General features: G+C 51.1%; 2 protein-coding genes across 2 annotated transcripts in view; one reads left to right on the top strand and one right to left on the bottom strand.

The window, feature by feature from the left end:
* The window catches only part of Adgra2 (adhesion G protein-coupled receptor A2), a 37,805-nt gene extending 18,309 nt beyond the window's left edge, over positions 1-19,496 (top strand). The window contains exons 3-19 of the mRNA XM_021170573.2: positions 5,665-5,736; positions 6,036-6,107; positions 6,276-6,347; positions 6,750-6,913; positions 7,366-7,579; positions 8,661-8,825; positions 9,607-9,805; positions 10,408-10,557; positions 10,673-10,834; positions 11,574-11,798; positions 11,991-12,210; positions 13,638-13,837; positions 15,036-15,163; positions 15,444-15,567; positions 16,019-16,164; positions 16,535-16,624; positions 16,854-19,496. Coding sequence (XP_021026232.1) covers positions 5,665-5,736; positions 6,036-6,107; positions 6,276-6,347; positions 6,750-6,913; positions 7,366-7,579; positions 8,661-8,825; positions 9,607-9,805; positions 10,408-10,557; positions 10,673-10,834; positions 11,574-11,798; positions 11,991-12,210; positions 13,638-13,837; positions 15,036-15,163; positions 15,444-15,567; positions 16,019-16,164; positions 16,535-16,624; positions 16,854-18,123 — 3,673 coding nt within the window. The 3' untranslated portion in view covers positions 18,124-19,496. The remainder of the gene's footprint in view (positions 1-5,664; positions 5,737-6,035; positions 6,108-6,275; positions 6,348-6,749; positions 6,914-7,365; positions 7,580-8,660; positions 8,826-9,606; positions 9,806-10,407; positions 10,558-10,672; positions 10,835-11,573; positions 11,799-11,990; positions 12,211-13,637; positions 13,838-15,035; positions 15,164-15,443; positions 15,568-16,018; positions 16,165-16,534; positions 16,625-16,853) is intronic.
* Positions 19,497-19,886: 390 nt separating this feature from the next.
* Positions 19,887-24,517, bottom strand: Brf2 (BRF2 RNA polymerase III transcription initiation factor subunit). The gene is made up of 4 exons (XM_021170574.2): positions 24,289-24,517; positions 23,337-23,396; positions 21,850-22,171; positions 19,887-20,665 (listed from the first exon to the last, which is right to left on the bottom strand). Exons 1-4 carry the CDS (start codon positions 24,440-24,442, stop codon positions 19,951-19,953), a joined length of 1,251 nt encoding a protein of 416 aa, XP_021026233.1. The 5' UTR covers positions 24,443-24,517; the 3' UTR covers positions 19,887-19,950.
* Between the last annotated feature and the right edge of the window lie 2,979 nt (positions 24,518-27,496).

Raw genomic sequence — 27,496 nt, forward strand, 5'->3', positions numbered from 1 at the left:
TCCTTTGTTTTTGAGCGCTTCCACAAGATGAGTTAGTTCATTGATACAGTACTTCTGAGCATAGACTTTCCCAGTGAAGGCAGTGCTCTTCCTTTGTAAAGACTTCTGTACATCGTAAGGTATTTGCTATGTGTAGTTGTCCAGACTTCCCATCATGTGTCTTTCTTTTGTATGTTGAGGGACTTATATGAAGACCAGAGGACATCTTACTGGGGTCCACCACATAGGTTTTGAGGCTAAGATGCAAGCTTAGTGGCAAGTACCTTTCCCTTCAGAGCCGTTTTGCAAGCCCCAGTTGTTCTGAGACCCTAAAACTCCGTGTGTAGTCCAAGGTCCTCTGGAGTACTGAGACTACAGATGCAATCAGCTGTGTGTCAGCCACTAAGCCCAGCTCTCGTCGTTTGTGGTGCTGGTGATGTATTGGTTAGTGCCCCACACACGCTAAACAAGTAGTGTGCCATAGAGCCACCCCCACCCTCTCGTGGAGGGCTCCTTCCTTGTATGTGTCTCCATCTGGATCCTCCACCAAGCACATGCAACGAGGAACGGGTTGGTAGATAAATCTTCAGGGCTCTATGAAGATGCCTCCATGGAACCACTGGACAGACATGCCCCAGAAGAGGTCAAGGGAGAGAGAGAGAGACTGAGTATGCAGAAGGGTGTGAGACTCCACGTGGATGTGGACCCACGGAGGCTTGTGTGAGGCTGGAGCAGAGGGCCCAAGGAGGGGAGCTCGCTCTGCTCGGGCGTGATTTGTCATTGCCTAATGAGATTAATGAGCCCTGAGGGCTGGTATGCAGAGGGTGCCGGGGCACTCATTAGAAGCAGATGCTCATGGGAACGAAGAGGGCAGCTCTCTAGCCAGGTGGTTTCCATTAATCTGTGGGCGGGGCCAAGGGTGAGGCCTGGGGCTCTGTCTCTCCATTCCATACTTGTTCCCACTAACACTGGGGAGGGATGACAAGGAGAAGCTGTCCTGGCCTCCAGTACAGCTGAAGCCCTGGGGGATGGCTAACAAAGTCAGGGACAGCCCCCTCTTGTTTGCCTCCGTCAGCATAAGTGCCGGGCACAGTGTATGTGCTCAATAAATACCTGTAGGTTTCAGGAGCAGAAGCCCTGGAGATGGTGGGAAGGTGAGAGGCTGGGACCATAATGGGTTTCCTTGACCACAAGATCCTTTTTTTTTTCCTTCCCCGAGCAACCTCTATACCTGCAGGGGTGTTCTGGCCAGTTTTGCAGCCAGCGTGCGCTTTCGAGTTGAACTCTGGAAACCTTGTAGGGCTCAGGGCAAGTTGCTGTGTGGCCAGCAAGCCTATAATTTGGTTTCCAGACCTACAAGCAGGGAGGTCTGTGGGGGCTAAGAGGAGCGAATTCTGTGCAACCCTACTCTGCCTGGACAGTGTGTGAGAGCATACATACATAGTCATACACACATAGTCACACACACATAGTCACACATACATAGTCACACACACATAGTCACGTCAGCTCGCACTTTTGACAACTCCAACGTGATGTAATTTATATCGCCCATTGAAAGTGCATGATCCAGTGGGCCCTGATATATTTCAGAAAATTGTGTAACCGTCGCTGTCATCTAATTTTAGAACATTTTCATCATCCACAAAAGAAAACTTGAATCATTAACTGTCGGTCTCCGTTCCTCTGCCAGACTTAAGCAACCACTAATATCCTTCCCATCTTTATGGAGTTGCCTGTTCTGGACATGTATAAATAGACATATAATATATAATCTTTTATAACTAGATCCTCTCAGCCCATGTTAACATTTTCCAGGTTCATCCTTGCTTTATCAGCACGGGTTCCCCTTTGTGGGCAAATAATAAGTAGCTCACTGACTGAACATACTGTACTTTAAATCTTTTACTTATTTATACATTGATGGATACATGACATTTTTGTCTTTTAGGCTATTATGATGGAGTTCTTTCGGGAACTTTTACCTGGTGGGCCTTTTGTTTTGTTTTGCTTTGGCTTCTGCTTGTTTTTGGGTTTTTGGAGACAGGTTCTGGTTAGATAGCGGTGGCCTGGCCTCAAAACTCACAGTCCTCCTGCTCCAGCTTCCTAAGTGCCAGGATCGAAGGTTGGAATCACCACCACGGCCAGCTTTGATCTCTCCCTGCTGCGCGCCCACACTCAGGTTGTGGAAAACTCACAGGGCATGACTGCCCTAGAAGTCTCCATCTACCTTTGCTGTCAGGGGTCCCTCCCTTCATGCTGACACTCATAGTGGGAGAAGGGTGTGTCTGGAGTCAGGGAAGCTAGCATATGATCAAGATTGGACAAAAGGCAATGGGGATAGGGACACTCTGTTGGTGCAGCACATCTTCCCCAGGTCCAGAGCTCTGTGGAAATAAATGGGGAATCATGCAATCCATATTCTAGAAACAGCTCTGTGTCCCTCGACTGGTTACTTTGGCTTGTGACCTCAGCTAGTTAATTAATGGGGGATTAGCTTAATCTGGAGCTAGGGTCTCTCTCTCTCTCTCTCTCTCTCTCTCTCTCTCTCTCTCTCTTAACCATGGTCTTGCTATGTAGACTAGGCTATCTGAAACTCATAGAGGTCTACTTGTCTGTGCCTCCTGAGTGCTGGGAGAGTGTTTTTCATTGTGGGGTGGAACTCAGGGCTTACACATGAGGTAAGAGCTCTCTCCCACTAAGCCCCAACCTCAGCTCTGTGGAGCTAGGGTTCTTCCACAGCCCTTCAAGACCATGTGCCCAGTGTTAAGTGTAGAACATTCTTCTAGGGTGGGAGTCCAGGCCTTCATCAGCTTTCCCCAACAGTATTAAACAGGAAGGGTTCAGAACAGCCAATTGAAAAGAGCCTTGGATTTCTAAAACATACAGTTCCTAGGGTAGCATTTCCTCCCGTCCCTGGGGAGGTACAGCCCTGAGCCATTTCCCTTATTCGGGGTCCAGGAGACTTGGCTTGTCCCTAGGCCCACTGGACTGTCAGGGTTCAGCCCAAGAAGCAGTCCCCCTTGCATTTGCCCCCAAAACCTGGGGTCCCAGGGAACTAACTACAAGAGACCATCTTGGTCACCTCTGAGCCGGACTTGAAGAAAGGGAAAGACCCACTGCCTGTCTCTGTGGAAGCTGCCCTATAGAGAGGGCCTTGAGTGGCTCAGCTGCAGGAAACAGGGCAAGGAGAGGGGCTGGGGCCCCAGGGCTGCCTTGCTCCCATCTGCAGAGCATCAGTGGGACAGGCGGGTGGGGTTCACGGGGTGGGGTTGAGGGGGGGAGGAGGAAATGAGAATAAACACAAGTGAGCAGAGAGGGAAGGGGCGGGGGGCTGCCCCTTTGGCAGCCCATGAAGGGAAGTGACACACAATGAGGAATGTGTTTCCCTCTACCCGCCCCTGCAAGGGGGTGGAGGCAGATCCCTGAGAATGGCCAGACCCCAGCAGAGGCCAGGGGGCACAGGCTGGATCAACAGAAGAGGGTGGGATGGAAGGGTGGAGCCTGACAGTCAAGGGGGTGCGTGGTGATACACAGGAAGGGCAGTCCTGGGCAGGGGGACTTACTCTGTCCTCTTGACTGGGCATTCGGGCAATCTAGGGCCAGGCCAGGGCCTTCCACATTCTCAGCTTATGCCTAGCACCACCAAGGCACCGCCCCACAGCTGGGGCTTTCTCTAGGCTTTCTCTAGCCCTGATGTTACCCCTTCTTCCTTACCGCAACTCACCTTCATCCACGTCTTTGGTGTGAGAGGAAGCTGAGGTACAAACAGCCTAAGTGGAGCTTCATCTCTGCCTCTTGTCTCTCAGTGTTTCTTTCCCCAACAGGGACTGCACAAACAGGCCTCCTGGTGGGACAGCACCTCCCCATCCCCAGACACCCATTTCCTCTTACCCAGCAGGGACATAGCTCAGTTAACTCTCTCCTGTCCATAATTCAGAGCTGTCTCCAAGGCCTTCAGCCTTGGCTGGGATGGCTGAGCTTTGGAAACCACGTTGACCCCAAGTTGACCCCCAGATATCTTTGTCAGATTTCTGTCTTCCCCTCCAGGAATGGCTTGTCACCCACTCCCTGCTTCCTGGCTTCCCAGGCTCTCTTAAGTAGGAGCAGAAAAGATGACCCTTAGTGCTATAGGCAGCCTCAGTTTCAGTCTGTGTTAGTTTAGAAAAGATGGGGTGGGGGTGGGGGGTTGGTGGAACCTTGGGTAGGTGGAGCCTTGGGTAGGTGGGTCATGATCTGTAGCCCTCCGTAGCCATGCACAGCATAGAGGATAATGCAGAAGATGAGTAGACTGGTACCCAGTTTGGCCCTTAGTGTGGAGGCCTGCATGGTAGGTATGGGCTGATGCATTAGATAGGCATGTCCTCCTGGTTGGGGGCGTGGGGGGGGGCACTGCAGCAGCTGGGGAGGGGAGGAAAGGGAAGGTCAAGAGTTGAATTCCTGCATCATGTTTGAGCCCCTGAACTGGGAGTCAGAGGCTGCTGTGAGACTCATCTGCGATACATTTCTTCATATGGAGTGGGGATGACTCTCAGGAGCCATCATCCATCCTGCTGTGACCTGCTCAGCCTGAAGGCAGCTTCCTTGCCACCTCCTGGCAACAGTGGGGGTGTGGGAGTGGGGCACGAGACTGAAGACATTGCATAGGTTTTATTAGCCCTGGGCCTCATCTGGACCCATGACTGGCTTAGCTTGGAGCTGTACAGGGGCACAGCACGGCTGGGGGCATTGCCCACTCACCAGCCTTACTGCCCTTTTCCTCACAGGTGAGAGAGAAAGGGGAAGGGGGGGCAGAACGAGCGCTGTTGGAATAGAATAACTGGAAAACTTCCTCTGATTGACTTGGGATAGCTATTTCAAAGGCTCCCCAGAGCTGCCCTCTGTGATCTCGAGTGGCTCTGTTGAACGACCATAGGAAACCAGGTCTTCTATTTCTTAATGCAAAGCTTTCTCTAACCCACTGTCCCTGCTTCCCCATCCAAAGCCCTTCCTATCTCATGTCCTGCCTCCTGTATCATCTCAGATATGTTGACATAAAACACAGCTCTTGTCCCAAAGGAGTAAGACGTAGATGGTTCTGAGCCACAGATGGGTGACCATGGCCCAGGGGAATGGATTCCACTTGCCCCAAATGACATGGAAGAGGTGACATAAACTTTATAGTCCCAGAACAGAGAAATCGATAAATCGATGCATTTACCAAATGAGTGAAAACAGGTAGATATTACAGCAGAGTGGAGAGATCAGCCGTTCTAGGCTTCAGATGCTATCTGTGGACATTCTTAGCTTTGGGTTATCTGCTAAGTCACAAAGGTCTTAGCTTTGGCTGAATACAGAGTAGCTATTAAGGGAACTAAAGATAGCCCAAGATAATTGTGGCTTTCCATTTGTGACACAGCTCTCTGTCATCATTAGACAAGTGACCAGTGAATTAGTCCATGGGGGCTTCAGTGCAGATTTGTCCTTTTTTCACGGGACTTTAGCTCACAGACATTTCTCTGACCAGTACGCCTTACTGGTGACTATTGAGGCTGAAGAGACCCATTGGGTGGGGTTTAGGAAAGCAGATGTAGAAAGAAACCAAGCTCCACAGAGAGACAGCAATTGGGGTGACAAAATGTCCCACCCAAGGAGCAGGGCATCCTTCAGACAAAAGTGTAAAGGTCTCCTCACTGCTTCCCACAGGGACCTGAGGAGCAATGTCATCAGCACCGTGCAGCCTGGAGCCTTCCTAGGTCTGGGAGAGCTAAAACGCTTGTGAGTAGCATGCCCTGCCCACTCTACGCACAGCCCCTCTCCTTATCCACAAAGAAATTCCCAGATACCCCCAGCACCCACCCCTAGTACCAACCCTGCCCTGTCCCTTCTCAGACACCCAGCCTTTCCTCAGTACATTGTCTGAGGCCAAATGTGGAGGTGTTTCCAGCTTGCTGTGGCATTGGGCCCAAGCCTACTGCCCACAGAATCTCCTGCTGAATGTCTCCGAAGAGAATCTTCATCCTGAAGTATTTGAGGGTTTGCTGAGTTGGTGTGTGTGTGTCTGTCTCTCTCTCTAGAGATCTCTCCAACAATCGGATTGGCTGTCTCACCTCTGAGACATTTCAAGGGCTCCCTAGACTTCTCAGACTGTAAGTGATAGGCCTCAGAGAGGGGGAGGGAGAGAAATGCGGAAAGGGAGGGGAGAGGAGGACCTGGGAGGAAAAAGGCTGGGCCAGACCCATTTCTCCTTCCATCTGGCTCTGGCTCGTCCCAGGGGGTCCCTGAGATCTTATCTCACCCTTCCATGCCCTCTGCAGAAACATATCTGGAAACATCTACTCTAGTCTGCAACCTGGGGTCTTTGATGAGCTGCCAGCCCTTAAAATTGTGTGAGTATCTTTCCCAATACAGGAACAGTCCCCACCTCCACCCCCATCTCTTCCTCTGCCTAGAATGGAGACATTTGGAACCAGGGACTCAGCCCTTGCCTTACCCCTCAAGAAACTCCCAGATCCTGTGAGCAACCACCTTACCTGCCCACCACCCCACACTGCCCCTTCTCAAACTCCCATTCTTTATTCAACACATTGATTGATTGTGTGGCCATTTCTAGCCCCGAGGGGGGGTGGGGGAGCATCATGCCTGTTGGTTAGGCAGACTGTCAGAAGTGCCCCCAAATTAGTCATATCCTGGGCAGCAGGGCACACATGTATCCAAGGTTGTCTTCTCCAGCCCTTACCTGCTTAGCCTCATCCGTGTGAGCCCACACTGTTCCCTGTGCCTGCCCGCAGGGACTTTGGTACTGAGTTTCTGACCTGTGACTGCCGCCTGCGCTGGCTGCTGCCCTGGGCCCGGAATCACTCCCTGCAGCTATCTGAGCGCACACTCTGTGCCTACCCCAGTGCCCTGCACGCCCACGCCCTGAGCAGCCTCCAGGAGTCCCAGTTCCGCTGTGGTGAGAAACCTGTCCCAGGCCCCAAAGAGCAGGTCCCTCACCCACAGCTTGCTAGGGCAAGGCTCTCTGGGTTACAGATGGGATGTGGTTATATGATGACCATGTTTTCCAGGACCCAGTTCCATGGGGTGGCTCTCCGCCAGCATGCCTAAACCTCTTCTAGATCTGTTTGCTTGTTGATATTTTCATCTGGTCCCCCCTTCTGCATAACACCACCATACACTTCTTTGTTTCCCTTTTTTTCCCCGGGCGGATTCTTTCTGACTCCTTTCATTCCCAGCCAGAGATCACTAGAGGCAGAGGGTCCGGGCCTGCTCTGTGGGTTCCCCGCTCTCCCTACTCTCGCCCTGTGCTGCCCTTTAAGGACAATTAAGGCACTAAGTGGAGCCACTCACAGACCTGGGCTCGCACGTGCTTGAGCTCAGGCATCATCCCTGATGTCTCATGCACAGAAGGGGCCCTGGAACTGCACACCCACTACCTCATCCCATCCCTGCGCCAAGTGGTGTTCCAGGGTGACCGCCTGCCCTTCCAGTGCTCAGCCAGCTACTTGGGCAACGATACCCGGATCCACTGGTACCACAATGGGGCCCCTATGGAGAGCGATGAGCAGGCCGGCATCGTCCTTGCTGAAAACCTCATCCACGATTGCACCTTCATCACCAGGTACGGCTCTGTTGTCCCTCTCTAGTGGAGTCGCCATTGCCCTCCAGACATGCTCCTAGGAGAGAGGGGGAGAGGAGGAGAGAGATTATAGAGTGTCTTAGTTTGGGGTTTATTGCTGTGAACAGACACCATGACCAAGGCAACTCTTATAAAGGACAACATTTAATTGGGGCTGGCTTACAGGTTCAGAGGTTCAATCTATTATCATCAAGGCAGGAGCATGGCAGCATCCAGGCAGGCATGGTGCTGGAGGAGCTGAGAGTTCTACATCTTCATCTGAAGGCTGCTTGCAGAATACTCACTTCCAGGCAGCTAGGATGAGGGTCTTAAAGCCCATGCCTACAGTGTCACATCTATTCCAACAAGGCCACACCCCCAAATAGTACCACTCCCTGGGCCAGGCATATTCAGCCGGTAACAGAGAGCTAAGATGCAATCATAAATGGTCTGAGTAGAGTTTAGAACTAAACCCTCATTGCCTCCTGATTGGAGGGGTTTCCACAGTGCCCATAGAGCCCCTCCAATCAGAAGACAGTGAGTATGTACGCACAGGGATCTCTCATCCCATTAGAGCAAGAACCTGAGCTGTTGTCCCAGGACAAGGCATAGGTAGGTGGGCTGTCCAGGGGCCATGGAAGGGAGTCGAGGCTGGGCCTGAGAGCGCTCCCCCGAGTGTCTCAGTTGCCGTGATAAACACCATGTCCAAAAGCAACTTGGGGAGGAAAGGAAGGGAAGCCTGGGCAGGAACTCAAGCAGGGCAGAATCCTGGAGGCAGGAGATGAAGCAGCATGGAGGGGGGCTGCTTCCTGGCTTGCTCCCCATGCTTTCTAAAACAACTCCGGACCTGGATCACCTGTCTAGGCGTGACCTTGCCCACATGAATGAAGAAAATGCTCCTGTCATAGGAGCATTTTCTTAGTTGAGGTTCTGTCTTCTCAGTTGACCCTAGCTTGGGTCAAGTTGACTAATAATGATAACGATAATGAAAATCGATGGTGGTGATGATGATGATGATGGTGATGGTGATTATGGTGATGATGCTGACCAGAGCCCAAAGCCAGTTCCCCCTCCTCCCCTGCAGTGAGCTGACCCTGTCTCACATTGGTGTGTGGGCCTCTGGAGAATGGGAGTGCTCCGTGTCCACAGTCCAAGGCAACACCAGCAAGAAGGTGGAGATAGTAGTGCTGGAGACCTCTGCCTCCTACTGCCCTGCAGAGCGGGTGACCAACAACCGCGGGGACTTCAGGTTGGCTGCTTCTGCTTTTTAAATGGCTGCCTCTCTTCCCACCCTGTCCCCAGCCCTGCACCTGTACCTTCTGAGAGCACAAATGATGAGGGGCACCCACTTGCTTTCTTTTTTTTTTTTCCTTAAAGATGTATTTATTTATATGAATACACTGTTGCCATCTTCAGACACACCAGAAGAGGGCATCAGATCCCCATTACAGATGGTTGTGAGCCACCATGTGGTTGCTGGGAATTGAACTTAGGATCTCTGGAAGAGCAGTCAGTGCTCTTAAGCTCTGAGCCATCTCTCCAGCTCCCAACCACTTGCTTTCTTCCTCCCAGTCAGTCCCAACGTCTCCCTTTTTGTCACTTAACCCACAGTCTTGCTATTACATCTCAAGAAAATGAGCCTCTTTTCCTTGCTTCCTCCCATTTTGGTATGCAAAAGAGGCCCTCTGTATGGAGGGCAGTTATTATTACAGTATTCCATACTGTAGAGCTGAGAATACCAAAATCAAAATAAAAAACAAAAACAATCAGCATATTGTGGCAATTTAGTGGCAGATCTTGTCGGTGAATCCCTGCATTGCATCCCCACATATTGCCTGCAGTAGCATTGTCTGAACAAACTGAAAGAAAGCAGAACTTGGGAACCCCTTAAAGTCTGCCAGGATACCCTTTGCTGAACCCTGCACTTAGCTCCAGTGGTCTGGTGTCACAGTCCTGGGACAGGGTTAAGGAGGGGAGGGTGTTTGTCCCAAAGAGCCTTGGTCCTAACAGTTTCCTAACTCTACCGCTAGGTGGCCCCGAACCTTGGCTGGCATCACGGCTTACCAGTCCTGTTTACAGTACCCCTTCACCTCTGTGCCCTTGAGTGGGGGAGCCCCGGGTACCCGAGCCTCACGCAGGTGTGACCGAGCTGGCCGCTGGGAGCCAGGGGACTACTCACACTGTCTGTACACCAATGACATCACTCGTGTGCTCTACACCTTTGTGCTGGTGAGGCTGGGGCACCGCCCTCCCCCCAAAAAAAACTTTGATTCCTGGAATTGGCTGGGATGGAGCCTGATGCCTCGTAAGGGAGGCTGTACCTTGATTCCTGGGTGTGCATTAAGAGTGGGCACAGCTGCCAGGCATAGTGGTGCATGCCTTCTATCCCAGCACTCAGAAGCAAAGGGGGGTGGGGCTCTGTGAGTTCAAGCCCAATCTGGTCTATGGAGTGAGTTCCAGGATGACCAGTTATATAACGAGATCCTGTCTCAAAAAGGAGGTAACAGCAAGAACTGTGGACTGACACTTTTTTATTTTTTTAATCCCTTTGTGCTTGTCTTGGAGGCCAGGGTCAGGCCTCTCCTCTCCTCTGTCTTCCCTATCCACCATCACATTGGTTTATAGCCTTATTACCATCCTTAGGCTGGTGGTGCTTGACTTGAATAGCCTAGAGTTGTGATGATCAGGGATCCATGGACACTTTTGACCATGACGGTCTCAGTAGATGGTCTTGGTTCCTCTCCCATGTTGGCCCTGAATCCCAGAGGCTAGTTCTAGCACAGAAAGGGGAAATCAGACTGATCTTCTCACCACCCCCCCTATAATCCCAGATGCCCATCAATGCCTCCAATGCATTGACGTTGGCCCACCAGCTGCGAGTGTATACTGCAGAGGCCGCCAGCTTCTCAGACATGATGGACGTGGTCTATGTGGCTCAGATGATCCAGAAGTTTTTGGGTTACGTTGACCAGATCAAAGAGGTGAGAGTCAGCATATCCTTTGGAGCGTCCTCCAGTCACCTCAAGCCTCATGCTGAGTCCCCAATACCACCCCTGCCCTTGGTAACGGCCCTGCCTCCATCCCTCCCTCCCTCAGCTGGTGGAGGTGATGGTGGACATGGCCAGCAACCTGATGCTGGTGGATGAACACCTTTTGTGGCTGGCCCAGCGAGAAGACAAAGCCTGCAGTGGCATTGTGGGTGCCCTGGAGCGAATCGGAGGAGCTGCCCTTAGCCCCCATGCCCAGCACATCTCTGTGGTACTGTAGGTTGGCGCGGGAGGGACCGTTCAGGGGGAGGGGAGCCTGAGAGTGTAGCAGTTGGTTCATAGAAGGGACATGCCTCCCCCTCGCCAGGACACAGGACATGTTGCAGGCTCTGGTAGCATGGTGGCAAGCACAGCTTGCTGTGAACTGTCGACAGTTGGCGGGGCTTTCTGGCTGGGGGCTGAGTTGAGGGTTAGCTGGCCGAAGTTAAATAGAAGCATAGTGGGTGTGAGGTGCAGGAAAAGGGAGGCTTTGTGCAGGGTGGACAGCACTTCGAATGGAATGAGGAGTGCCACAAGTTCACTGAGGGACAGTGACATCTCTAGCCTGGTAGAGCATCTCTATATAAGATGCTGTGCTAGATACTTGGGGACATATGGGAGCTAGACATGGACCCTTGCTGACAGCTGCGGTGCAGGCAACAGAAATAGCAGGTAGAAGATAGTGAGCATACTGGAGCAGCAATGCTTCCAAGAGAAGGAGAAGGCCCGTGGCTGGAAGACACCCGTGTGTGCATGTGTACATGTGGGTGTGGGTGCGTGTGTGCGTGTGCCTGTGCATGCGCGCATGTGTGCACAAGTGTGCATATAGATGACTCCATGGCACACCTAAGACTTTCCAGGCTTTGAAGAGACAGTGAAGGATAAAGGGAGATCTGAAGCAAGGAAATGTGTGGTCTCGCAAAAAAGACCACTTTATCTCAGACACTGGGTGACAAGTTCCCTGTCCCTAGAATTCAAGGAATGTGGCACTGGAGGCCTACCTCATCAAGCCTCACAGCTACGTGGGTCTGACTTGCACGGCTTTCCAGAGGAGGGAGGTAGGAGTGTCGGGTGTACAGCCAAGCAGCCCCGGCCAGGATGCCCCAGTCGAGCCCGAACCCCTAGCTGATCAGCAGCTTAGGTTCCGCTGCACCACTGGGAGGCCCAACATTTCTCTGTCATCCTTCCACATCAAGGTGGGCACCGGGGGAAGGGAAGAGCGTGGGTGGGTGTGGGGACTAGAAGCTGAGGTGGGCGGTACTGAGATGCAGGTGTCAGGTGGTGGGTGGGAGGTGGGAGGCGGGACCGCACAGGATACAGGAAGGGGCTGGAAGACCTCAAAGCCCAGGGTTGCTGAGTATTTCTGAGGACCTCCTATGTCCCCTCAGAATAGCGTGGCCCTGGCCTCCATCCAGCTGCCCCCCAGCCTGTTCTCAACCCTTCCGGCTGCCCTGGCTCCCCCAGTCCCTCCAGATTGCACCCTGCAACTGCTGGTCTTCAGAAATGGCCGTCTTTTCCGCAGCCACGGCAACAACACTTCCCGTCCTGGAGCAGCTGGGCCTGGCAAGAGGCGTGGTGTGGCCACCCCAGTCATATTTGCAGGAACCAGTAAGGGACTAACTTCCTGCCTATCTGTCTTGCCCTCCCTCTCACCTCCGTGTCTCCCTCACCCCCACCCCCATTGCCATGGTTCAGTTAGCAGAGGATGGCAGAAACCTTACCAGTTTTTCAAGGAAGGGTGGGAATAGAGATGTCTTATAAAAGAAGGGTTGGTGGAGATGAAGCCACCAAAAGTGACATGGTTTTACATCTCAGACGAAGGGCAGTTTTATATTCTGAGCATCTGACATATCAGAAAGCCTACAAGCACAAAGCCTCACTTCTTTTCCCTCTGCATCAAACTCCAGGCTTCTTGCACTGATGCACATGGCCCCTGGTCAGGCAAGCAGTAGGGCATGAGCGCATCCTGGAAGTTTAGCGCTACTTAATACTCAGGTGTTAAAAGTAGGAAACCAGGAAGGCCATGGATGTTGCCTCCCTGAGTAGTGGAGAATTTGAATAATACCCCCCCCCACACACACACCTGAGCTATTCCAACCAGAGGCTCCTCGAATCAATAGGCCAGCAGCCCTGGTGAGAAATGTCCAAAAGGGCAAGATAGCCATGGCATTGTCCCCTTTAAAGGTGGGACAGACAGAATTGACCCCAAGGGGCAGTCAGAGCTTCCAGACACAGCATACAGGCTAGAGACTAGAGTGGGAGGGGTAACTGGAAGTGGGGAGAGATTCACTACCTTGTTGGCTGTCTGATCCCCAACACTATAGCCCTGGCTTTAATTGGGCTGTCCCATCAAGAGCAGCTTCTCCCCCACCGCCTGCCCACATGTGTCTTTCCAAGTCTTTCCTTCTACCTAACAAACTTTGGCCTTGGTTGCCAAGGCAACCTCCATTTACAACGAGACCTAAATGTCACCAGGTTTTTCCTCTGAAAAAAACCTCTAGACACATCAGAGCGCCTTCAGGCCCCATTGGTTTATCATAACCATACATACAGACATACATACAGACATACATGTATACACACACACATACACACACATATACACACATACCTTCCTCTACATGTCATGCAGGGTCTCCTGTGTGCCATGAAGGTGTTGCTGTCACTACCTCGGGATCCCTTCCTGTTCCTAAAATAGGCTCTTTCCAGTCTCAGTGGGGACCCTTGTTAAGTGCCTTGCTTATGTCAGTTTCTAGTGGGCTGAGCACAGACAGTTTCTAGTGTTTGAGCACAGACCATTGTGCCTGTTCCCTTGAGGGTGCACACTTCAGCTGACAGTCATCTAGCAATCTGTTAGGAGCAGTGTCACCTGTCTGTCTCTCACTCCCTGCCTGAGTCTCCCTGGGGTATCCTGAACCCAGACTGTATCTAGTTCTGTCCCCAGGTCAGCAGTGTCTGTCCCCGTATGCTCCTACCACGCTCAGCAACCTTCCTGACAGGTTCATGTGTCTGCATGGACGTCCTTGCCCCTGCAGGTGGCTGTGGTGTGGGAAACTTGACAGAGCCCGTGGCTGTGTCACTGAGGCACTGGGCTGAAGGAGCTGACCCCATGGCAGCTTGGTGGAACCAGGATGGGCCTGGAGGTTGGAGTTCTGAAGGCTGCAGGCTCCGCTACAGCCAGCCCAACGTCAGCGCCCTGTACTGCCAGCACTTGGGCAATGTGGCTGTGCTTATGGTGCGTATAATGGTGGGGGAAGGGAGAGTGTGCAGAGATGCGGGGAGGGAGGCAAGGAAATATGTGTGGGAGGTAGGGACTGGGGGACTTTGATCACTTGAAGCCACAAGAAACTAGAGAATGGACAACAACCCTGTGCTCTGCTGATGTTAAAGTTCATGGGAAATGACCCTTTAACCTCTAACATGCCCTTTATCTTTCAAGAGGGATCTGGAACCATCTAGCTTTGGCCTCAGGCCCTTTTGGGTTTTAGTATGGTTTGGTTGGTTGGTTTGAGGTTTTGTTGTTTTGGTTTTTTTTTTTTTTTTTTTTTTTTTTTTGGTTGGTTGGTTGGTTGTTTTGAGACAGAGTTTCTCTGTGTGGCCCCAGTTGTCTTGGAACTCACTCTGTAGACCAGGCTGACCTCGAACTCAGAGATCTGCCTGCCTCTGCTTGCAGTGCTCAGATTAAAGATGTGTGCCACACTGCCATTTGAGTGGTTTCTGATTTTTGAGATAGGATTTCTTGTAACCCAGCCCACTACACAGCTGACCTTAAATTGATGATCCGTTTGCTTCTGCCATCCAAATGCTAGAATAATGAGCATGTATCAACGTGCTTATTGTGACCTGAGTTATTCTAGTTGAAAAGCAGCCCGGGAACATGTCTAGTCATTCCTTCCCTCGGCCCACTCCTCATACAACTTTTGCTGACACTGAGCAGAGACACGGCCGTATTACAGACAATCTTCCTCTGGAACTTTATTTTTTTTTTATGATTTCTTTCTTGTTTTATTTTATGTGCATTGGTGTCTTGCCTGCATGCATATCAATGTGAGGGTGTCAAATCCCCTGCATCTGAAGTTACAAATGGTTGTGAGCTGCTATGTGGGTGCTGGGAATTGAACCCAGGTCCTCTGGAAGAGCAGCCAGTGCTCTTAACCATGAGTCATCTCCCCAGCCCTTCCCCATAACGCTTGAGTTTTCAACTGGGCATCTGAAAAGAACCCCCCCGGAAAGGCAGAACACTGAAAGGGGCAAGGCAGAGAGAAGACAGGATGGCCAGTGTTCCCTGAGGCCAGCTCCTCACACTTATGTTCTATCTACCAAATGGACTGAAGCATTCAGATGTGGGGTCAAGGCTGGCAGGGGTCGGTGCGAGGGAAATTGGCTTAGGGACAGACTGGGACAGCTCAGCCCTCTCGCTCCCTCTTTTCCAGGAGCTGAATGCATTCCCTCGGGAGGCAGGAGGCTCTGGGGCTGGGTTGCATCCTGTCGTGTACCCCTGCACAGCTTTGCTGCTACTCTGTCTTTTCTCCACCATCATCACGTACATCCTCAACCACAGGTGAGGGTTTGCTCCGGGGGCAGGGCCCGGGGGAGGATCTTGCCATAGACTGGCAGATGTTTCTCCTTCAGGAAAGCCCACATAACCTGATCAGGTCCTGGAGTTGGACAACGTATTTTGGGGGTGGGGAGATGAAGGACTGCTTCCCCATTGCCTAGAGCACATAACGTGCTCATAGAGAACATGTCTTTCTCTTTTCGGCTCTCCCACGGGTCTTGAGACCCTGTGAGTGGTTGGATAGCTCATTAATAAAAGACTCTTTTTTTTTTTCCTGAGGCAGCTCCATCCACGTGTCCCGGAAGGGTTGGCATATGTTGCTGAACCTTTGTTTCCATATGGCCATGACCTCTGCTGTCTTTGTGGGGGGTGTCACTCTCACCAACTACCAAATGGTTTGTCAAGCGGTAAGGACTCTAAAATATAGGGTGCCTTCAGAGGAAGGGGGGAGCATAACAACAGAAACAAGGTGCATGGGGTTAGCCCCGACTCCTCTGTTCTCTCTGCTAGCTTTGCAGGGCTGGGAAGGGGTGATGTGGAGAATAACAGGAAAGGTCAGGCTAGCTCTGAGATCACTGAAGATGGGGGCTAAGTGGAGAGTGGGGATTGCAGTGGGGAGAGGTCTTGTACCAGCCAGACAGCTATGCCTGGGTCCCAGAGGATCCCTAGGGTGGGAGAGAGCCCTGGATGGAAGCAGAGAGGACACGGGCTAGGATCAGTGTGATGACCCCCTCCCCCCCCCCCCCGCCCGGCGGGTTGCTGGAGCTGAGAGGATAGTGAGAACATGCTCGGTTGACAGTCCAGGGTATAGCCCAGTCAGCAACTCAGGTCCCAAGCCTCGGTGCCTTGACCTTGTAGGTGGGCATCACTCTGCACTACTCTTCCTTGTCGTCACTGCTCTGGATGGGGGTCAAGGCTCGAGTCCTCCACAAAGAGCTTAGTTGGAGGGCGCCCCCTCCGGAAGAAGGGGATGCGGCCCCGCCTGGTCCTCGCCCCATGCTCCGGTGAGTGCTTTCAGCTATCAGCTGGGAGAAGGGCCTCAGGACCCAAGATGGGTGTGGCAACGCTGGGGGTGGGTGGGGTGGGGATGAGTACAAGATCCCTGGGTGGCACCAGAGGGCATTGTACTAAAAAAAATAAAAGAGAGAGAGAGAGAGAGAGAGAGCCAGCCGCTTGGCCATGGTTCTTGTTTCTTAGAACAGTTTTTAGCCAAGCTCTACCTGCGCCATCCCTCCTCCCCAAATCACACAGATTTAAAGAGAGCAGAGGAAAAGACAGAGACTCAGTTTGAGGGCTCTGAGCGCCTGGTTCCCTTATCTCCAGTGGTCCATCCCTCTGACCTTTAAACCCCGCCCCTCCGCTCCCCCTCCCCAGGTTCTACTTGATTGCTGGAGGGATCCCCCTCATAATCTGCGGCATCACCGCTGCGGTCAACATCCACAACTACCGGGACCACAGTCCCTAGTGAGCACCACTCCCTCCTGCCTCAACACCACCATCTTCCTGCCCAACCTTCACACCAGCCCCATGCCTGCTGTTCCGCCCAGCCAGAGAGCCCCTGCATGCTGACTTAAGCCAGGTCCTGCCTCTCCTCTCTACTTCCACATCCTCCCTCATTAACCACCCAGCCTGTGCCCCCGCCTCCAGGGCGCTCTCCAAACTCTTCATCTACTACCTCTCTGTCTCCCCCTAGTTGTTGGCTGGTGTGGCGTCCAAGCCTTGGTGCCTTCTACATACCGGTGGCGTTGATTCTGCCTATCACCTGGATCTACTTCTTGTGTGCGGGCCTTCACTTACGGGGCCATGTGGCCCAGAATCCAAAGCAGGGTAACAGGCTCTCTCTGGAGCCAGGGGAGGAGCTGAGGGGTTCCACCAGGCTCAGGAGTAGTGGCGTCCTCCTGAGTGACTCTGGCTCTCTCTTGGCTACAGTTAGCGCAGGAGTAGGGACACCTGCGCCCCCAGAGGATGGTGATGGCGTATATTCTCCTGGAGTCCAGCTGGGGGCGCTGATGACCACGCATTTCCTGTACCTGGCTATGTGGGCTTGTGGTGCCTTGGCGGTGTCTCAGCGCTGGCTGCCCCGAGTGGTGTGTAGCTGTCTGTACGGTGTGGCAGCTTCAGCTCTTGGTCTGTTTGTCTTCACTCACCACTGTGCCAGACGTAGAGATGTCCGGGCTTCCTGGCGCGCCTGCTGCCCTCCTGCTTCGCCCTCGGCCTCCCACGCCCCAGCCCGGGCCCTGCCGACTTCTACGGAGGATGGATCCCCAGTGTTGGGGGAGGGACCAGCCTCTCTCAAGTCCTCCCCAAGTGGCAGCAGTGGCCGCGCGCCGCCACCCCCCTGCAAACTCACCAATCTGCAGGTGGCCCAGAGTCAGGTGTGCGAGGCAAGCGTGACCGCCCGCGGGGATGGAGAGCCAGAGCCCACCGGTTCCCGTGGCAGCCTAGCTCCCCGGCACCATAACAACCTGCATCATGGGCGCCGAGTACACAAGAGTCGGGCCAAGGGGCACCGAGCCGGAGAGACTAGTGGTAAGAGCCGGCTCAAGGCGTTGCGCGCGGGCACGTCCCCAGGAGCTCCGGAGCTGTTGTCCAGTGAGAGCGGCAGCTTGCACAACAGCCCGTCTGACAGCTACCCGGGCAGCAGCCGCAACAGTCCGGGAGACGGTCTTCCACTCGAGGGTGAGCCCATGCTTACGCCGTCGGAGGGCAGTGACACAAGCGCCGCGCCAATCCCTGAGACGGGGCGCCCCGGGCAGCGCCGCAGCGCCAGCCGTGACAACCTCAAGGGCAGCGGCAGCGCGCTGGAGAGGGAGAGCAAGCGCCGCTCCTATCCGCTCAACACTACCAGTCTTAACGGTGCCCCCAAAGGGGGCAAGTATGAGGATGCCAGTGTAACTGGTGCAGAGGCCATAGCGGGAGGCTCCATGAAGACTGGCCTCTGGAAAAGCGAGACCACCGTCTAGGTCCAGATTTAGGATGGGCGGGTCACGCGGGCTTGGGCGGTCCAAGCTGTCTACTGATGTGTATGTAGGTTTAAGGCGGCCACGCCCGATGCTGCCCTTGAGTCCACCATCTTTAGTTACCCAGGCTAGGGAAGGGGGAGGGAGGCAGATGCTTGCCACTACTGTGGACTGTCCCTCAGCAGTAGCGACAGACAATCCCAGACCAGTTTTGGTGGGCAAGTTCTTGGTATCCTGCCAGGTAGGCACAAAACATCCATCGGTCCCTAGGGTAACCCATAAACTGAGTTGAAGAGCCCAGCCCAGGTAGGCTCAGGAAATGAGAGGGAGACCCGGGTGGGGTTCTCCACACCAGCCCGGCAAGGTATCCTGTGACTGCCAATATCCCAGGCCTCTCCCCCAGTTTTGGCTTGGGAAACCATCCCAGCAGGTGAGCCAGGGAGCCGTAACAGGTGCTGCCTTTCAGATTAACTATGCAAGGGGGGTGGGGGTGGGAGGGGTAGGGCAGTGTGGTGGGCAGCTCTAGAGAGGAGCTTGTCCCTCAGGAGGCAGGCAGGTGGGAAAGGTGCATAATTAGGGAGACAGAATCCCTAACTATGGGAGTGGTACAGTTTTTCCAGCAGAGTTCACACAGCAAACCCTGAACCCACACACACCTGGGAAGTGATACTGCCAGCAGGTGCCTTAAGACTCAAGGGGAGGGAGCTGATGTGTGGGTCTCACAACCTATACAGTGGTCTGCAAGTGGCTCAGCTTAGCTGCTCAATTATAATACCCACTGTGTGTTCCCAGCCCTCCAACTCCGGGGGACTGAGGGGAAATGCCTCCATGAGGCTCCTGTGGCAAAGCCATGCTAATAATCTGATTTCTAACCTCAGTTAGAAACCCAAAGTGCCAAACCACCTCCTAACGCTGAAACCCAACCACACTCAAGGCAGCGCCTGGGTCCAGGCTGCCTATGCTTCCAGCCCCCATTTTCCTCAACTCAAGATGCCTTTTAATACAGAACCACATGGAAGTAGAGGAACCCTTGGGCTCTGGGAAGTAGCAGGGATCCCAGCTCTGGTCAAGCGAGAGGACAGAGCAGGGAAGACTCCATACTCTTTGAGATGGGCCCCGTTATTTATGCTTTGCTGCACAGACACTATTAGAGGAAAAGCTTTGTATTCCTCTCCCACATAAGCTGGCTGCTCTTTACCCTGCCGATGCCTTAGCACCGGAGAGCTTTTTGCAATATGCCGGGGAAAGGGGAGGGAGGGGATGAAGTGCCAAAGAAAACACGTTTTAAAAGCTCTGGTTTTATACAATAGAATGTTTTCCAGCAGATGCCTCTTTGTTTTAATATATTAAAATCTTGCAAAACTCTTTGAGCGACAGCTGTTGCCCACCCATGGTCCTTTTGTTAATGATGTAAAGGGTCTTATGAATACTCAAAACCACTAGAGCCTAGACCAGACACCGGCCAGGAACTGCTGTTCGTGCTCATGGATATATAATGGTTGATAGCACTAGGATGCAGCTCCTTCACCCCAGCAATGCATTTACTGCACACTAGGGTAGGAGAGAGCTGGACAGACAGACTCCTTAGCAGTCTTAGGAAGGATTCATCCTGGACTCTATAGACAGCTGGCTCAGTGACCTGCACTTCCCTACCACCACCACCACAGTCATCGCATCTGCCTCCCATCTTCTCTAGGACCTTGGGTCCAATTAACAGCAAGGCTACTCTTGGTTTCTTTAAAAAAGAAACAGCCAAGAGTCATTTCTTGCAACACAACAGGCCTGTTAATAAATTGCAGTCAGAACTGAAGACACCTTAAAGAATGTGCATCAGGGAGGGTTAGGGACACGCATGGCTGCCTGGCTAGCAGCTTGGGCTCTCTCAAAGTCTCTAACTTCCTGAGGGGTGCGCAAATACTGCTCTATTTCACTATCCGAAATATCCTCATCACCAGTCACTGCAGATTCGGAGGGCAAGGTGTGGGTCCGCTTGGGGGGCTTCAACATGCAGGGGGGCAGGAGGGGAGTGGGACTGGCGGGACGTTTCCTCTTGGGCAAATCGAAGGGACCATCCCCCACCTCGTCCTGCTGTCCTTGTCCCTGCTGCTGCTGCTGCTTGGCCTCCACTTCTGCTGTTCCATCTCGAAAAGCTGTTCGGACCAGCATGTGGCGGTGCTGGAGAAGGTCACCAATGTGTTTCACCACTGACCGCTTGTTAAGTTTTAGAACCTGTAGCCAGGCCAGCTGGCCGGCCATCTGAAGGAGCACGGCCAGGAGCTCCTGCAGGCGAGACGCAGCTGGGTAGGGCAGGTCCACATTTGCCAATTTACAAAACTGGGCAAGAGAGCAGGTCAGCCGGTCTGAAGGCCGCAGAGACTGCCATGCCAGGAAGGTGGCTGCAGTGATGATGGGTAAGGGATGCCGTCCAGTCACTAGCCACGTCTCATCTGCCAGCTCCACCAACTGCAAGGTTCGAGACAGCATCTTGTCTTTGTCCTCCACGTATTTGGCTGGCACGGATGGGGACGCTTGGAACAGTTTGAAGCTGAAACACCAAAGTGAGGGTCAAGTGAATGAATGATCACAGTGCCTTTTCAGGGTGAAATGTGTCATCCTCCCAAGATTGATTGGGAAGCTGTTTTGTCCTGGAAACACCCAAGCTTGCTGGGGAGAGGGACTGAGGACAGGGGGCAGACGTTTGCCAGGTGAAGGGCACTAACAGAGTTGAGCGCCTTCCCCTTGCACAGTTCCAACGTCCTTGATCGCTCTATGGAAAGTGTGCTGTTACCTGCATCTACTTAGGATATGACCAAGTTCCAACCATTACTGGTGTTTTGCTTTTTGTTTTTTTTAAAACATAGGGTCTCACCATGTTGTCCAGGCTGGCCTAGAACTCCTGAGCCTCTTGCTTCAGTCACCCAAGTGCTGGGATTAAGAGTGTGTGCCATTGGCTGGGCAGTGGTGGCGCACGCCTTTAATCCCAGCACTCGGGAGGCAGAGGCAGGCAGATTTCTGAGTTCGAGGCCAGCCTGGTCTACAGAGTGAGTTCCAGGACAGCCAGGGCTACACAAAGAAACCCGGTCTGGAAAAAAACAACAAATAAGAATGTGTGCTATCATACTTGGTCAGCCACTTTGTGGTTTTGTTTTAAAGTATACTAGTGAGAAAAAAAACCTAATTCATTAAAACAAAACAAAACAAAAGGCAGGCTAAGGACAGTGGTGCACACTTGTAATCCCAGCACTGGGAGGATGGGGGCAAGAAAGCCAGGCGAGCAAGGGCAGCCTGGGCTGTATGAGACTGTCTAAACAAAACAATGACCAAAACTCCCAGTAAAGCCTTACCCTCTAACCCTGACCCACCATTAACTGGCATCTTTGGACTCTATATAGAGGTGACCCTGCTGGAACGGGGTCACTGCACATTACGTGGCCCCCGCCATGTAATTCCATTGACTGCCATTCATAAAGCAGGAAATGACAACTCAGCAGTACTATGCCAAGGCTGGCTAACAGGCTTTTTTTTTTTTTTTAATTATCACACTCCTATGATGGAAAAGGGATTTGAAATTACAACGTTCTGGAACTGTATAAACAGTATTAACGTGTGTAAATTGCATAAGTAGTAGTAAGCACAAAACAGGAAAGACCCTCGCATCCTTTGAGACAGGCTCTGGGTGAAAGAATGCCCAGGATCCAGCCTAGCCCGGTGTTCCTCCTAGACCAGTACCTGCTGCAGTAAGACTTCACCAAGTCTGCCAGGCACAGGGAAGGCACATCCAGCCCCAGGAGCTTTACCATCTGCATGTAGGTGCCAGAAAACACATCCAGATCGGCATAGAGCAGCGTGCAGATGGTTCCCATGGTGAGGGGCCAGTTATGTTGCCGACAGGTGATTAAAACACAGCATCCGACTAACACTTCCTTCTTCTGCAGCCTGGCAGCTCGGATGCCAGACAGCTGATATGCCTTCTGGTAGTAGGAAATTGCTGTATCCTCAAACGTTAGCGGCAGCTTCAGAATCCGACACAGGTCTCTTACTCGACGGAGATCTAGGAAAACATGCAGGAAGCAGAGAGGTCAAAGAGTACAACTGCAAGCAAGTTCTGCTAGGGCTTAATTGACTTCTGTTAAACTTGCCATATATACCAGATGCACAAATAATACGCCCTTCTGTGCTAACAGGACACCTGATATGGCGTGTGTTTTGTGGGGCTGGAGTTACATGAGATCCTCAACCATGCTGGGCACACCTTTTAATCACCGAGCTACATTCCTAGCCCTTTAGAACCATGGTCCTTCCAATGGTGCACAACACTTGTAGAAAGGTCACATTCAATCCACCACCTTCGTATTTTAACTTACAGACAAGGCAAAATGTCTTTTTTTTTTTTTCTTTTCTTTTCTTTTTGGTGCTGGGGATTGAACCTCAAGCCTTACACATGATAGGTACATATTCTATCACCGACCTACCCCTAGCTCCAAAGCCATGCTTTTACTCAGGCTCCCTGTGCAGACCCAAACCTTCCTCTACCTCTATGCCTTTTGGTTTTTAATACACACTCAGTATGTAGGCTAGGCTGACCTCAAACTCTATCCTCCTGCCTCAACCCCAGAGTGCCGAGATTGTAGGCACACGCCACGTTAACAACTGTTCTCTCTCAGCGTGCCTGACACCAGTAAACAAGGACACACAGACAGACTAGGTCATCAAAACAACCATCTTCAGCCAGGTGGTGGTGGTGCACGCCTTTAATCTCAGCACTTGGGAGGCAGAGGCAGGCGGATTTCTGAGTTCAAGGCAGGCCTGGTCTACAGAGGGAGTTCCAGGACAGCCAGGGCTACACAGAGAAACCCTGTCTTGAAAAACAAAAACAAAACAAAACAAAAAAGTCTTTAAGGCCACGGTGTCATAAAAGGTTGATGCTCTGGGCTGGAGAGATGGCTCAGCAGTTAAAAGGCACTACTACTCTTGTAGACGACCTGGGATTTGCTTCCCAGCATCCACAGGGCTACTCATGACCATCTATAACTGCAATTCCAGATGATCCAACCCCCTCTTCTAACTCCATGGGCTCCATGGGCACCAGGCATGCACATGCTGCATACACACATACATGCAGTTAGAACACCCATACACATAATATCAAAACATTAAACAGTGACATAAATAAAAGCAAAACTGAAATTTAAGGGGGAAAAAAGTTTGATTCTCACCTCGTTGCTGGCAGCGACTAACTTGTTCGTTTTCCCCAGTGCTTCGAGAATATGTCACTTCTGTAAAATAGCAAACAACAAATTACACAGCTGGCCTTCGTTCACCTCCTCCTTGCCCTCTGATTGCATAAGGCCAGGGAGATTTCAAATGACTGTGTTTCTACTTCTACCTCAGAGAAGATACCCATCTATGTAAAATAGGACAGAACTATATTTTAAAAAGCTGCACTGGCAATTGTGATTTTCCAATAATTTCTCTGATACATTCACTTTTGAGGGCTGCATTAGCCAAGGACTAGAGCAGTGGTTCTCAACCTTCCTAATGCTGCGACCCTTTAATACAGTTCCTCACGTTGTGGTAACCCCCAATCATAACATTATTTTCATTGCTACTTCATAACTGTAATTTTGTAATGGTTACACGAAGATTGCATTAGCTACAGAAAAAAAGAGAATTATGAATTGCATTATGAATCATAATGTAAACCGCCGATATGCAGGATGGTCTTAGGGGACTCCTGTGAAAGATTCTGTGGACACCAAGGCCGTCACCACCCACCGGTTGAGAACCGCTGTACTAGAGCAATGGCGTGGAACGCAGAGGAGAGCAAGTTGCCAATTAGTGCTAAAACCTGCTAGGAGATGATGGTTCGTGTTGTCATTTCCAAATAATTTACCGGCACTCCTTCAACACTGACCAGGTCTGACAAGATGAATGAAACCTTTTTCGTTTCGTTCATTCACGAACCAGTATACCCACCCAATGCCAGACACCGTAGTAGGTACTGAGAAATCACATCGCACCCTCCTCCAGCTCATCTGTTTACTAAAGCCCACTTCTCTCACATTTAACTGTGCGCATGGCCAAGAAAGGGAGGAGGCTGGGAAGGGGGAGCTGGGTTTAAGGACTCCACCGCCCAAGGCTGGCGATCCCCGGGTTCAAGACCAGTACCCCTGAGGTTGCCCTCGTCGCTGAAGGTGGTAGTTAGGACCCCTTCGGTGACCACGCAGCCGCAGTCGGAGCACACCAGCTGGCTCTGAGAATAATGCGAATCTTCCACGAGCTCGGAGGAGCCGCAATCCGGGCAGCGGCTTCCGTTCGGCATCTCGTCGGTCGGCCCAGGGCTGCGGTACGGCCGCCAGGTACCAACTCCTGGAGAACTTGTAACTGGGCAGCGGCAGTAAAGTGGAGGGGCGCTTATTCCGGATGCACCATCCTCCTCCGGCCAGCTGGCCAATCGGCTGGCGTTTGCTCCTCCCCTCGGCTGCACGCCACTTCCGATCCCTTCTGTGTACTCGGGTAGAAACCTGAGTTAGAAAGGAAGGTTCCTGGGTTTAACTGTGTCTCAGGCTCTCTGGGGTTTTGTGGTTAGGCCACGTGGGGAATTGACACAAACCACAGATGAGGAATTGTTGTCTGCGAAACACTATTTTTTAAAATATATTATCTAATTTATTATTTATTTTTAGCCTATCATGCTTATGTAGCCCAGGCTGACCTAGAATACTGATCCTCCTGCCTCTGCCTACTACATGCTGGGATTACAGGCTTGTATTACCATGCCTGATTTAACTCCCTTCAAAAAAGTGGAACCAGTTTTTCCCTTTCTATGTAGTAAGGAACGTTAAGTTTGACCGTAGTAGAAAATAGATCACTCTGCAGTAAGAGAGCAGTAAATTGTGTTGTACTCTACGGACCTCCCCACACTAAGTTGCCGTCTCTCTTTCAAAGTCTCTCTTCTTGTTGTTGTTTTCCAACATATTTCTTTAATCCTAGCATTCAGGAGGTAGAGATTGAGACCAGGCTGATGTACATAAGGAGTTCAGTCCAGTCAGAGCAACTTAGTGAGAACGTGTCTCTAAATAAATACAATAAAATGAACTAAAATCTTGAGTGGTTTTAGATATCTTCAGAGAATAGCATGAAAAACCATAGTTCTCTCCTCAAAGAGGATGCACAAGAGTTTATGCTAGAGCCAAAGAGGAGGACTTGAGCCCAGGAACAGAACAAGTTTCTCCAAATAACACACAGAACTGTTAAGTGGTTACATGAAGATTGCATTAGGTTTAGAACAAAGAGAGCCATATATCATACGATAGGGACCACTGGTAATAACGTTACAGAATATGGGGAAACCCTTTCCATGGGTTTCAGATGCTATCTGATGATATTAAAGCTTCTGCATTGATGGAGGCTAGGAGTTGGTAAGAGTACATTTTAAATTATCGGATTTTATTGTTGGTTTGTTTTGGGTGTTTTGTTTTGTTTTTTACTTTGAGACAAGGTTCACTGTATATCTCTGGCTGTTCTGGAACTCATTATATATACCAGGATAGTCTTAAACTCACAGAAATCTGCCTCTCTCTACCTTCTGAGTGCTAGGATTAAAGACATGTGCTACTACATCTGGCCTTCAATCCATCTCAATCTCTCTCTCTCATACACATACACACACACACACACACACACACACACACACACACGCCTCCTCTCTCCCCTTCAACTTTTGGCAAACTGGAAGCTACAGGCCGACTCAGACATGTTTAAAACCTTGAACTTTGAGCTATCCACGTGGCACATGCCTTTAATTCTGACACTCAGAAGGCAGAGGCAGGCAGGTTTCTTTGAGTCCAAGGGCAATTTGATGTACAGAGTGAGTGCCTGGCCAGCTAGGGCTAACTAGACCCTCTCTTAATTTTTTTTTAAGAGAGAAAAGGGAAAAACAATCTTGATCTTGTATTGAACTTTAATATAACGTGCCTGTTGCCCCAGCACTTGGAAAGTAAAGGCAGGAAATCAAGAGTTAAAAGCAAGAGGCTGGAGAGATGCCTCAGGGGTTAAGAGCACTGGCTGCTCTTCCAGAGATCATGAGTTCAATTCCCAGAAACCACATGGTGGCTCACATCCATCTGTAATTGGATCCAATGCCCTCTTGTGTGTTGGTGACTGTGTACTCATATATGTAAAATAAATAAACAAATGAGAGAGAGCGCCAAAGGACCGGGCGGTGGTGGCGTACGCCTTTAATCCCAGCACTTGGGAGGCAGAGGTAGGCGAATTTCTGAGTTCGAGGCCAGCTTGGTCTACAGAGTGAGTTCCAGGACAGCCAGGGCTACACAGAGAAACCCTGTTTCAAAAAAACAAACAAAAAACAAAAAAGAGAAAACAAACAAACAAACAAAAACAGCCAAAGGAAACAAATAACCTGAGCTTTAAGATGCCCTAAGATTCTGACTCCAGACTTCTTAGTTTTATGTATATCAAAGAATCCTGAGTAAAATATTGCTTTCAGTGATACCACTATAAAAACCAAATTACAAATTCGATGTGCTTAATGTGTTGGTGCCATTGTTCTGAGCACCTGTGTCGGAAACTTAGTCCCCATTGAGAGATGGGGTCTTTGGGAAGTTGCAGCCATGATGGCTCTGCACTTAAGAATGGACCAATACAGTTTTAAAAAGATATATTCCATTTGCCCTTAAACCTTCTGCCTTGTGAGGACATAGGATTCCATCCCTCTGAAGGATGCAGTCTTCAAGACTCTCTCTTAGAAGAGACAGCAGCCCCCACCAAACACCAAGCTTGTGCCTTGATCTTGGGCTTGCCAGGACTGTGAGAAAAAAAATTCTAGCTTCTTATAAATGACTCAGACTTGAAAGTATTCTGTTATGGCAGCACAAATTATATAAGACGGTGGTGTTATATAAATGAGTTTAAATTAAGGAACAAAAATATTTTAAAAGGATTTATCATTTTAATTACATGTGTGTTTCTGTGTGTATGTATCTGCATACCTATGTAGGTATCCTTCAATGCCAGAAGAGGGCTTCAGACCCCTTGGAGCTGGAGTTGCAGGCAGTTGGAAGCTGTCAGACATGGGCTTTGGCAATTAAACTCAGGTCCTTGGCAAAACAGCAAGCATTCTTAAACATTTAGACATCTCTCCAACCTTTTTTTATTTGAAGTAGGAGGCCATGGGGCTGGAGAGAGGGCTCAGTGGTGAACAGTAATGGGCACTATTCCAGAAGACATGAGTTTGGGTCCTAATAACCACATTGGTCAGCTCACAACTGCTTGTAACTCCAGCTGGCCTCCAAGGCCACCCATGGGTGTGTGCACGCACACACACATACAGCATACACTTACATGGGCCTGTACA

The sequence above is a fragment of the Mus caroli genome, chromosome 8 (genome assembly GCF_900094665.2).
Source record: "Mus caroli chromosome 8, CAROLI_EIJ_v1.1, whole genome shotgun sequence".
In the NCBI taxonomy this organism is placed as follows: domain Eukaryota; kingdom Metazoa; phylum Chordata; class Mammalia; order Rodentia; family Muridae; genus Mus; species Mus caroli.